This window comes from Melampsora larici-populina, assembly GCF_000204055.1.
Source record: "Melampsora larici-populina 98AG31 unplaced genomic scaffold MELLAscaffold_23, whole genome shotgun sequence".
NCBI classification, from domain to species: domain Eukaryota; kingdom Fungi; phylum Basidiomycota; class Pucciniomycetes; order Pucciniales; family Melampsoraceae; genus Melampsora; species Melampsora laricis-populina.
Window position 1 is genome coordinate 194,745 of NW_006768787.1, and position 12,778 is coordinate 207,522.

The 12,778-nt window shown below is 39.4% G+C and overlaps 3 protein-coding genes across 3 annotated transcripts; 2 read left to right on the forward strand and 1 right to left on the reverse strand.

Moving 5' to 3' along the window:
* Positions 1 to 5,087: 5,087 nt before the first annotated feature.
* Positions 5,088 to 5,276, forward strand: MELLADRAFT_87797 (uncharacterized protein; the record flags this gene model as incomplete). The annotated part of the gene is made up of 1 exon (XM_007410960.1): positions 5,088 to 5,276. One exon carries the CDS (start codon positions 5,088 to 5,090, stop codon positions 5,274 to 5,276), a length of 189 nt encoding a protein of 62 aa, XP_007411022.1.
* A 572-nt stretch (positions 5,277 to 5,848) lies between these two features.
* On the forward strand, positions 5,849 to 8,593 carry MELLADRAFT_116746 (uncharacterized protein; the record flags this gene model as incomplete). Its single annotated transcript, XM_007410961.1, has 13 exons — positions 5,849 to 5,937; positions 6,109 to 6,150; positions 6,265 to 6,334; positions 6,423 to 6,590; positions 6,665 to 6,710; positions 6,788 to 6,939; positions 7,019 to 7,159; positions 7,219 to 7,490; positions 7,552 to 7,695; positions 7,945 to 8,091; positions 8,157 to 8,225; positions 8,298 to 8,393; positions 8,459 to 8,593. The coding sequence occupies 7 exons, from the start codon at positions 7,066 to 7,068 to the stop codon at positions 8,591 to 8,593; spliced, it is 957 nt and encodes a 318-aa protein (XP_007411023.1).
* A 2,894-nt stretch (positions 8,594 to 11,487) lies between these two features.
* On the reverse strand, positions 11,488 to 12,396 carry MELLADRAFT_87799 (uncharacterized protein; the record flags this gene model as incomplete). Its single annotated transcript, XM_007411142.1, has 2 exons — positions 11,488 to 12,309; positions 12,394 to 12,396. The coding sequence occupies 2 exons, from the start codon at positions 12,394 to 12,396 to the stop codon at positions 11,488 to 11,490; spliced, it is 825 nt and encodes a 274-aa protein (XP_007411204.1).
* Between the last annotated feature and the right edge of the window lie 382 nt (positions 12,397 to 12,778).

Genomic DNA, 12,778 nt, shown 5'->3' on the forward strand with positions numbered 1-12,778 from the left:
TTGAGACAGTGTGTAAATTTATAATATTCGAAGAGTATCATTTCCAAATAATCAACTGTATAATGCCACGACGCGCGGGTGTGTATTCAGATGGCTGTAGGTCTCAAACTTCTCTGACATAAGAAAGAAAGAGACATGAAACTGATATTTGGCATGTATTACATATAGTCATTGTCAGTGTAAAACAGGGAAACAAAGAGATGTTTGAATGTGTTTTATGTCATAGTAGATTTGTTTCTGACAGGCTTCATGTCAGAGAATCCAAACACAGATCTCTCGTGCTTGAACATGAACAACCCGCACGACGCTCACCTGATCTACCACCGCTAGTGTCGGAATTGGCTGCTATACAAAATGCACTTATTGATGAATTGAGTGGATCTGATGATTCCGATGATTCCGATGATTCCGATGAATCAAATCATTCAAATCAATCTAATCAATCTAATGAATCGAATCAATCGAATGAATCCAATCAATCAAATCAATTGAATGAGCAAGATGAAGAGTTTGGTATTATAGACATTGACCGCATCTCTGATGATTTGTTAAACTCTCTGTGTGGAAGTGAAGTTGATGATGAGATAGGTAGTTTGGACGGTTCAAGTGATTCTGATGCATCTAGCAGCACTTCAGAGATTGATTTAGCAACATTACTTACATATGATCGGACGAGTGACTGGTATCCATTCAAGAAGAAGGAAGTGAGTCTTTTTTTTTTAGTTTTTTTCGTCGAGTTATATTGGAAATACTGACTGTTTCATTTTGTGTTCTCGGATCGCATCTTGTATCAATCCTTTTGATTGGAAGTTCGCGAAACTTGATCTCAAGAGACGAATACAAACGGATACGGTCAATTTTTGCAATCTGTTTAATATTTCTTCAAACATATAACACCACTCGAGACATGCGTGAACGTTTGAAGAAGCGGTTAGGTCTAACTGTTGCTGAACAAGAAAGTCCTTTAGGAAATCCGTATTTTGGATTGAAGATGCAAGAGATTATCACACAGGTTAGTTTTTCATTTGAGATGAACAAACATTGATTCAAGTTGACTGGTTTCTATGACGTAGGAATTGAGCAATCCACTTGTTAGTCCGCACCTGGTGTTCATTCCGGAGGCTGTTGTCGACGAACCCATCAACCGTCTTTCACAATCAAAAAAGTGGAGAGAAGATTATTCTAGAGATTTACGAGTCCAAATGATTGAACATAACTCATTTCATTACTATATCTACGAGCCTCTTCAGCTTCTTTCTGGCGAGCGAGTTGTTCCTATTCATTTTTATCAGCAAAAAGGTGTCATTTTTTCGAAATCTTTCAAGTTATTTGATCAACCATCTGAATTAGATACCGGTCTCAAAATCTCAATCCCAGAAGAAGAAGACTGGAACTCGGAAAATTACCAAATTATTTCAGTTGATCAATTTTATTGTCCGTATCCAAACTTGGAATTATCAGACGGTTCAATACTGAAGGATTTTTGTAGTAACACACTGTTTCGTGAGTTTCTTCCTGTTGTCTTTCTATTCAGTATGCTGAATACACATCTTTTTTATGATTCAGAACCAGACGGCGAAAATATTTTGTCCATTCCACTTCCAAATCCTTGGCGAATTCGTGCAAATGGATTGTTAATTCAACAAATACCTATGATACTTTATTCCGACGATACTTCTGGAAACGTGTCAAAGAAGTGGAACAAGCATATGTCTATATATACAATACTCGCCGGTTTACCAGCTAAGCTTTCTAATCAAGAGTTCAACATACACTTTGTAGCAACTACAAACACTGCGAACGCACTTGAGCTTTTTGGTAGGACTGTAGATGAATTCAAGTATGTGTAAAAACTTTTAAAACTTTTTTTATATTGTCTTGAAACTGATTTTAATCTTTGTTTTTTAGTCAGATGAGCAGTGAAGGATTTTTAGCATACAATTCAACATTAAAGAAAGACGTTTATGTAACAGCTTTACCACTTTATCATTGTGGCAACTCTCCAATGCATGCCGAAATTTCCAACACACCTAATCCGTCAATGACACTCAACCCTTGCCGTATATGCGATTTGAGTGTGGAATCTAAAGAAAAAAAGAAAACAGAAACTTACATAAAGGATTTCTTAGGTTTAAGCGCTGATGGTTCTGTGGTATGTGATTTATGTTTTTCTCAAAGAAAAGAAAAATTTTACTGATTAGATCTTTTCTCTAGAAACCTTTCAACTTTCGTGATTGGGCTATCACAAAAGAACATACAAAGGAGCTCTGGAAAGTAGTTCGACAACCAAGATCTAAGCTGAGGTTTACTAAATTGTCAAAAAATTACGGAATACGAGATAGCATAAACTTAAAATTTATTCGAATGATTCAAGAGATGCCTACACGAACACCAGAGGAGCGACAAGCTATCAAAGAAAAATGTGAATTACTTGATGAGGAGTTTGGTGACTTGTTGTTCAATCCACTCTTGGATCTCAAAGGTTTTTATTTGATCTTTATTTGATTTATCTATTTTTTTTTTGATAAATTCACTAAAGCTGAGATTCATATCTTCAACAGGCTTTGATGGTCACTTAGACACTCCGGTAGAGACTCTACATGTCGTCCTTCTTGGAATTACTAAATACCTTCACGGTGATGCAATTGACACTATTCCTCCCCGTCATCATGATGATATCAAAGCGCGATATGCTTCTTTCAACATTTCTGGACTCAACATCGCACCAATCATTCCTCGAACTATGATTGACAACGCCAAGAGCTTAGTTGGTAAAGAGTTTGCTGTTGTTATGCAAACGGTTGCTTTTGTACTTTTTGAATACATGGACGAGGAGCACCGTCTACTCTGGAGCTACCTTTCAAATCTCGGATCGTATATCTTCCAACCTGAAATACCCGATATGAAGGTTTATCTTGCTGAACTCGAAGTACTCATTCGACGCTTCTTAAATCAACTCATCTCTCTCAATGCCCAATGGACAAATAAACCTAAATTTCACATGCTACTTCATCTCGTAAATTCTATTGCCCGGCTTGGTCCAGCTATCCTTTTTGCAACTCAAAAGCTTGAAAGCTTCAACCGTGTCACGCGTGATGGATCTGTCCATTCGAATAATCAAAGTCCATCGCGTGACATCGCCATCACCTCCACCACTCATCGTCTCTTGCGAATTTTATTCTCTGGAAGTCATTTCTTTGATAAAGAACTTGGTGGGACGTTTCGAGCAGGACCAAAGGTTCGGGAGTTGTTTGAAAACAACAAAATCATCCAGAAGGGTTTAGGTTTTGATCCTGATTGGAACAAGAAACCCAAAGTCAAGTTTATTTGTGAGTGTATCATTTATCTTCTCTTGAAAATTCACACTCATATTTTGGGTTTTGTGATCATTGTCAAATCAGATTCCAAGGATGCTTCCAATTGTCCAGAGCAACTCAAGAGAGCATTTCCTCAACATGAATGGAAATCTGTTGAAACCGCTATCCTGAGCAAGAATCAGAAGGTCAAGGCTGACGCTTTTGTATTTGTTTGTCCAATCGTCTTATCTTTCTTTGGTCAAAATATTGAAATCTTTTTTTTTAGATTCGTCAAGCAACTGACGCAAACACTGTCAATGAATCTATTGGATGTGTTGTCTCTGTATGGCAAGGTACCACACCAACAAACTCTCAGGCTTGGGTTGAAATTGTCCGCACTCAGCCCATCCCAGGAATCCATCCTTTTTATTATATGAAAGAGTTTCAAAAATGTGAGGATAAGGTGTGGGTTCAGCTTAAAGTGCGTCTTTCAAAGCCATGATTTTTTTTCTAAAAAAAAAATGCTGACCAAATTTTTTATTAGGACATCAACTGCCTTTTGAATTTCCAGCACAACTGTCATGATGGAGATTGTGAAATTCTTCGAACCAAGACTCAGATGGTTGAACGGCGCGTCATCAGGCAAAAAGGATGGGAAGTTAATCACTCTGAACATAACTCATATATCCTCAATTCTTCTTCTTTCTATTCCGCTCAAGTCCATCGTGAGATGGCTAGTTTCGAAGTGGAAGATGTCACTCGGGAAGAATGGTGCTCTTCTGTTACACAGGGTCTTGACACCTGGGTGAATCCTGATGGCGCCTCAACACCTGAAGACGAAGTTTAACTGTTGATGAGTCTGAGATTGTTCAAGTTGATGTAAAGTATTATAATTTTAATCCAATATTGTGTTTATTTTGTGAAATTATTAACTTCCTTTCAGATGAGGTTGGATGTGTTTCGGATGAGTCTTGAGTATGATCGGACAAGATCAGATGAGTTTCAAATGAGATCGGATGAGTTTCGAATGAGTTTTGAGTATGATCGGATGAGTTTCAAATGAGATCGGATGAGATCGGATGAGTTTCGGATGAGATCGGATGAGATCGGATGAGTTTCGGATGAGATTGGATGAGATTTGGATGAGATCGGATGAGTTTCGAGTATGATCGGATGAGTTTTGGATGAGTTTTGGATGAGTTTTGAGTATGATCGGATGAGATCGGATGAGTTTTGGAGTAGTACATATACACATGAAGTTCAATTGATTTCTACAATCACTACTACAGTCACTGGTTGAAGATCTCACTCCGTTCAATCACTTAGAGCAATAAAAGAGGAGAACTAATTAACCTAGAATTTGAATTAGAATTAGAATGGAATTTAATGGTAGTAGAAGATAATTTTTTCATTTTCTGTTTGATGATTGAAGATTGTTGTCTTTGATTCAGATGATAACCTGATTTGTCTAAATGGGAGTGTTTGATGGTTTGGATGGATTCATCTTTTCTGTAACTTGTTTTGTTGTTTGTTGTTTTGTTTTGGTGGTGGTGGTCTTTGCTGTTGTTGTTTTGTGATGAGTTGGATTTCAATTCAACGGCTTCAGTGAAACAGTGCTGGATGGTGATTCTGATTAAATTTTAAACATCAAATTAGGTATCTTAAGCACTTAGACTTGAATCAATTTCCACTATCCAATTGACTTGACTCAATCAACTTCACTTCAGAACCACTTCACATCTCAGCATTCTCAAGAACTCTTCACAATGAACACCCTCAACTCAGTTTTACATGGATCAGATCCATTTATTTATTGGTATTGATTATTCAAATGAAGTATTTAAAAAAGAACCTGAGAAATATTTAAAACTTTGGAGCAAGATTGGAACGACCCTAAAAGTAGGAGCAGTAGAAGATATGTCAAATAAAGGGTTTCGAGGAAAACTTATCTTTGGTATTTCTGGATTTCTTAGGAATTGATCAACAAGGGATTTATAGAGTTCCAGGTGAAGAAATAGTGATTGAAAATTTACAAGCATCAATTGATGAAAGAGGTAAACAAGACCCCACTTGACCCTCAAAGAAAAAAACCAAACAAAATTGACTAACTCGGATTTTGATTTTACTTTTTCTTTCTCCTATAATCAACTAGTTACAAAGATGTACATAATATATCAGAGCTGAAATTGTTCTCAAAGGAAATTACAGGTGGAGTTATACCATTTGATCAATATGATACTGTTTTGGCTCAATGAAAGATCAAGATATCCTGTTATTTGGAATCAAAAAAGAAGATTAGGTCAGTCGGATTCAAATCTGAACCTTAAAATCTAACTTTCAAAGACAAACAAGCAAAAGGAAAAAAACAATCAGCGTGAGCTACTCCCAAGTTCAACTGTGTGCATTGGAAAGTTGATCAAAGGATTTTGAACCTTACATATCACAGGTGTGACATTCAGTATTAGGCATCACAGGTGTGACCGGTGCACCACCACTTAGGACCACTTCTCTTCCGATCAATTTCAATTCAACTTCAATCATTTCAATTTTCACTTTGATCGATCTTCTTTTTTTCCAATCTCTTCGGATCCACATTGGTCAAAGGTCTCTCTTTGACTTGGATCAGATCCATTTATTTATTGTAAGTCTCTCTCCTGTCTCTGTTGTCTTTCTTGTTCATGAGATCACTTTACTTCACTTCCTTCAAAGTTAGTGAATCAACCTATATTCCTTTTTTGTCGGTAAGCCTCTTATCTTGACTTTTGATTGATCTTTTGTTTTCAATTTTGAATTTTTGATTGTGGTACTTTAGATTTTCAATCGTTCATCTCGGACTTGGATCAATCATCTATTTGTAAGTTTTTTTAATCTTTACTTCACTTGCTTCAAAGTTATTGTATCAAGCTTTCTTTCTTTTTTTTGTTGGTAAGTCTCTTATTTTGAAGTTTGATTGATTTCTTGTTTTCAGTTTTGATTTTTTGATTGTGATATTTTAGGTTCTCGATTGTTGATCTCGGACTTGGATTGATCATCTGTTTGTAAGTTGTTTTAACCTCTTCTTATCTCAAACTCCGTATTACAACAACATCACTAACATCATTTTGTTGGTAACTCTTTTTTTTGAAGATCAATTCTTTGTATTCAGTTCATTTCAAAGTTATATTTTTGATTGCGGTACTTTTGATTTTTGATTGTTCATCTCGGACTTGGATCGATCATCCGTCTGTACGTTTTTTCAATCTTTACTTCGCTTCCTTCAAAGTTATCGGATCAAGCTTTCTTCCCTTTTTGTTGGTAAGCCTCTTGTCTTGAAGTATGATTGATTTGTTTTCAGTTTTAGTTTTAGTTTTTTGATTGTGATACTTTAGGTTCTCACTTGTTCATTGGACTTGAACTTGAATCGGTCATCCATTTGTAAGTTATTTTTGATATCTTCTTATCTCAAACTCTTTGTTATAACAACAACAGTAATGTCATTTTGTTTGTCTTAGTTTTTGCTTATCTCCACAACAGATTCATCTTTCATGTTGGAATAGGATTGATCATTTATTCAAATTTCGATCATCTTCAAATTTCATTTTAATTGTGGTTGGATTGAATTTTCAGTCGGATCAATCATTTCTCAAGGATTAGTTATTCTTTTGTAAGTATTTTAATCCCTCCTTTCTCTCGGACCCTTTATCACAACACCATTGCTAATATAACTCATCTGTTTGTGTTAGTCATTTCAGTAGGATCGATTAACTCGTCGAGACCACCGATCATCAAGATGCCCAAAACCAAGATGAAGAAGCGCACCCAATATGAAGACAGATTGTCTCCGCTTCCGGCCAGTTTTGAACCTGCACCCTCTGGAAGAAGTGGTAAGTTTTCTTTCTTACCTTGACTGCATTAACTGATACTGTTCCCTGTTCTTCTGTAGTACGAAGAAAACACCAACCATCTGCACAACACGCTGCCCTGGCTCCAAGCACTTCCCAAGCTCAAAAGAACTCTAACCGGTCCAAGAAGACCAACAACAACAATTCCAACGCTGCGACTTCCTCTGCTGTCCCTTCTACACATCCTACTAACCATCCCACTTTTGTCCAGCCACATGTTCTTACCAATAGCCAGAAAACTTACTTAAATCAAGTTGTGGAATCTCTCAACCTCTCTAGCGAGTCTCACAAGCAAGTCCTGAAGATATGCGAGGTAAGTAGTTCTTTTCTTTATTTCTTTCTCTTATAATCATTGGCTGATATGTGTCTTTCAGGATACTCGACCAGAAAATCAATTCATTGGAACGATCGGGTTCCTCTCTTACATCCAGCAAACTGTTGAGAGCGGATTGGCAAATCGGCCACTTGCTCTCCAGTCTACTGCTGTCAACAGTTGGAAGCCTTCTGATGTACTAAAGGTAAGTTTGAGTTTTTTCTTCTCCTTTCATCTTCCTTTTTTCCACTGATATGTTTGTTTTTCTATTTAGGATGTGGCTTGACCCGACTTCAATGCCTTGATTGTGGATGTTCAAATTCAAGCGTACTCTCGGACCCAAGACTCCATGCAAACTGCCATACACCATACTTTTGATGCGCTATGCAAAGTACGTTTTTTTATTCTTTTATTCTTTTTTTTTGTTTGATTTTAATTATGATCTCTATTGTAGAAGTATATCAAATCGAAAGACACAGAATTCATAGCAGCTCAGTACCCTCCTGGGTATGGAACCCCTGATGGGTCTGCAGCAACCAAGGCTGTTAACGACTGGGCCAATCGATTGGCAACCGACACACGTAGCCGTTTACGTAACACAGTAAGTACTTTTTTGTATTATCAATTGCTTTTCCATCTTGCTGACCCATGCTTCATTATTACTAGCTGCTTACTAATGTCAAACCATCGGGCAAAACAAAACCCACCCACCCCATGCCCAGTCTTAAGCGTCTTGTTAGTTTGGTAAGGTTTTATTTATTTATTTTTTACTTGTTTCTCTGCTTAGTTATTTTTTTGTTCAAGCAGGTCCACCACACATTTATCCTTCAAACTGACCCTCGGACAGAAGACCAGCTATTTGAGCATGTCTCCAAAGACTTCAAACATCGACTGGCTTTCTTGGTAAGTTATTGCTATCTTTATGTCATTTTTCACTATATACTGATATTTATGATGGTCCTTGGTAGCGCTTACATGCTGTCCACACTTATCAAATTCCAAGCACTGATCACAAGTATTGTGTCTGGAATAGTGTTGATGACACTCTGGAATTCCTCAAGATTCAGAAAGCCGAGCATGGAAAGTTATACAAGGAGGCGTAAGTTTTTATTCTATTTTTTTAACTCGTCTCTTATGATTTTAATAATCTGACAACTTTTTCTTCCAGGTTCTACAACTCAATCATGGAGCTTAATAATCAATATTTCGAACACTCTTTGGCTTACACGGAAATTGATGAAGAAGACGAAATGGCTCCCCCTACAGAAGATGAGATTATGTATGAATACACCCGCTTGAAAAAGAAAAAAGCTGACAAAAAGAAGCAAAAGAATCAGATTCAAGAACATCAAGAAGAAGAAGAAGAAGAAGAAGAAGAAGAACATCAAGAAGAAGAAGAAGAAGAACAAAAACATGAACATCAAGAAGAAGAAGGAGAAGAAGGAGAAGAAGAAGAAGAAGAAGAAGAAGGAAATGGAGATCAGCAAGATGATGATGGATTTGTAAATGGGCTTCATGATCCATCTGTAAATGAAGACACTGGCTCACCTGTAGTTTAAGATGATTTTCTTTTTTTTCTTCAATTTTTTTTTTTTTTTTTTTTCTCAATTTATTTGTTAGGCTTTGTTCTGAGTGTAATTACTATTTCCTTTCTCATTTGTATTGTTTCCAGTCTCCCTGAAATTTACTATATGTAGCAAGAATGCTATAGATGTGAGATCCCTGAGCCAGAACAATAAAATTCGGTCCTAATGAAACAGGACTGGAATACGGTGAACCTGAATAGGTGACCCATCACCTGTTTGTTGGGTGAGATGGCCCACCTGTTTGTTGGGTGAGATGGCCCACCTGTTTGTTGGGTGATGGCTCACCTGTTCACTAGCTGAAGGCTCACCTGTTCACAAGGTGATGGGTCACCTGGTCACTAGGTTGAGATGACTCGCACTATGACCAGGTGAGCCTTCTCACCTAATGACCAGGTGAGCCATCATCTTGTGATCACATGGCCGTGTCAGGTGATGGTCACACTGGCTTTCATGTGGCGCCGGTAAATGTGGCATAGTGTGAAGAGCCTAGGATTTATTGGCAGAGGCCAATTTCACCTGATCTTCACATGCCGGCCGCCCCGTGGTGTATTTGTCTTTACTTTTGCATTTTCAATTGGAATCAAAGAATATCGACCTGTTTTGAGTTTGCCTAATTCTTCATAGATCTTGCGAAGAGAATGTTCCGGAAGCTCAATCAATTGATTGATCTTTGATTTCACAGCGTTTTGGAGTTCTTCGTGGCTTCCAGGAGGCGCGGCGAGGCAGCAATGCCATTGCTGATGGACAAGAGTTGGCAACAAGTATTTGTTGTTAGAATCTTCGAATGCCGGAGCGAGATCATGAGAACAGGGTAAACCCCAGGCGCCGCGAAAACAATTAGTACAGTCTCTTTTGAAAGATTCTGAAATGAGATCATATTGTTTTTTGATTTTCTTGAGCGCAAAATGCGAAATGACCCGGTTAAGTTCTTGAAACGAATCTGGCATACCAAGTAAGGTCTTCTGGTTTTCAACACCTAATGAAATACTGATTTCTTTGTATTGCAAGTCACCAGCACGCTCAAAGGCCTTGAAGCACATCAGAAAATCATTGTTACTCCCATTTAAGAATTTTTTAAGGCAATGGTGACCACCTTCAACTCGCGAAGTCGAGGAGTTCCCAAAGTGTGGAGTTTGAGAAGTACAAAGTGCCACAAACTTGTGTGAACAAGAAATCCAAGTTTTCTCGAGATACTCTAAGATGCCGTGTCGTCGAGCTATGGTGGTCACAGCTTCCAGGTTTTCGTCATGTTGTTCAGTTGTCGTGCTTTGAATGTAACGATTCCATATCTTCATAAACTCCGTCCATTCAGGGCCTTTGAAGTTTTTCTTACATTTCTTGCCAATATTGTAATTTATGTGCCATATGCACAGCAGATGTGACGAAGCAGGGAAAACTTTATTGATGGCGTTGTACAAGGCCGGCTCCGCATTGGTACAGAAAGTCTTGGGTAGTTCGATATTTGTGTTTTCGGAATCGCCATTGAACACTACAGGTTTCAGTTGCTCCAAAGCCCAAATGTAGCAATCCTCCACTTCGCTATGCATGAAACAAAGAGCTATTGTAAATGTTTTGTGACAGTTGGTGGTTCCTACTATGTGAAGAAGCGGCAAGTTGAATCTGTTCGTTTTATAAGTGCAGTCAATTCCTATGACCGTGGGAAATCTACGAGCTAGTTCTATTCCGTCAGGGCTGGCCATGAATAGCGAATTGAGGGTACCATCGCTGGACGTTGTCGTTCTAAATGCCCACTTTTCTTCGGTAATGAGATCAAAAAGCCCTTGGATTGGTGTTCGACCACGTAACCAGGTGTCTCTCTGCCGAGATAATGCATTTCGGATGTCTCGTACAAGTGGTTCGCAGCCGGGGGGAAATTTAATGAGGGCCCGGATTTGTGCAGGACGACATCCAGCTGACGCCAGGAGTTCCATCTCGTCTAAGATTGCATCCGAAAATTGCCGGTTTTTTGAGTGATTGTTGGGTTGATCAAAGGCTTCGTGGTTGTGATGATGTTTTGCAGCGGTCTTGGGGTCATGCTGTACAACCCATCGTTCTTTACGTGAATGGTAGTTCAAAGATAGCTCAAAGGGACAATTGGTCATCTTAGTTGAAGTTTCGCGCTGAGTGGCCACAGATGCCACCAAACGGCCCAGGCAACACCTGAAATACACTCGGACCTTTTTTCCATTCTTAACGGTCTTGTGACTCTTGATCGCAATGCCGTATCCTTGGTGCCGGGCGACTGCGTTCAGATACATTACTCCACTTTCCAAAGCTACAAATTCCTTGCCGAAAACAGTCGAGTTCATGAGTTTGATCGGCGGTTCTCCTGGTCCCACCAGAGCAAAAGAGAAACCATAACCATAAAAGTCAGTTTAGGTGGTGAGCAATCGTGATTTGAAATCAAAAAATCAAGCTAAATGAAATGACCAACCGATAGGAGGCCAATCCTCATCACGCTCAGCTTGGATGTCAATATACTCCTCTTCTTCGTCATCGATGTCTTTTTCGGCTTCTGTAAGGTTTTGAATAACAACAGCTGGAACAATAGGATCTTGAATTTGAACTATAGGATCTTGGATTTGAACTATAGGATCTTCAATCGGAACTATAGGATCTTGAGCTGGTACTTTAGGATCGTGATTCGGAACTATAGGGTCTTGATTCAAGTTTGAAGTAAGGTTGGGAACAACGTCGTCTGCTGGAGTGATGCTGGAATTTGTGGAAGGGGTAGCTGGTTGTTCGACCTCGGAAGTACGGCTTTGAGGCGTGATGTGAGTAAGATGATGAGTGCTCGGACGAAAACTTGATGGGTACTGGCCATGATGTGAAGGAGGTGGATGATACATGTAAGGATAAGGTTGAGGTTGGTAATATCGCCAGTTATGAGAGTTTGGGAAACGATGAGGGTCCTCACTAATCGCCTCGTTGGCTGAGGTATCATGGTGATAACTAAAGTCTGGGTGTGGGTGTGGGGGCCAGTAGTCGGGAACAGGCAACATGTAAGGGTTGTATGGATGGTATGGAGGTCGTGGTGGTGGTGGCAAACATTGGGATGGTACTATTTCCCGAACAAACGTTGGGGGAGCTATCGTGTTTGGTAAGACTGTTTTTGAACCGGGAGCCATACTGGGGTCACCTGTTGATTGACTTGTTGGGGGTTGATGCGTTGAGAACATGATTTGGTAAGTTGGATGGTCAAGAGAACTTAGAGTCAAAGTATAGATCGACACCTGATAGAGAGAAGGGATAAGGAAGGGTCAGCGTGTGGTTTCGAAGTCCACAGGAGAGGTGAGAGACTCAAGAGTGAGACTTACCATCTTGGGACAAGACAACTAGTGTCAACTAGCGTCCACTTGCGGTAAGTCGATCGAATCGAAGGAGGGATGGAGATGGAAAGGGAACGAAGAATGCTCTCTGCCCGGTTTGCTGGATGAGGTTGGCGTCCTAAATGCCTGGTTATGACGGAAATGCCCGATTGATATATCTGTATGCCCGGTTTGGGATATGTGGAGCCCTAAATGACATAAAGGGGCGGTGTATAGGTAGTTGCGCCCGGTTTGGGTGCGCGCTGCAGGGAAATTTGGCTGAGAAGGGTCCGGGTTGCTACTAATGTTGCGGGTACGGCCCCGGATAAACCGGGCTTCGGGTATTATCCGAGCGGGCGCCAAATAGTGCCGTCCTAAGGAAAAACATGCGAGA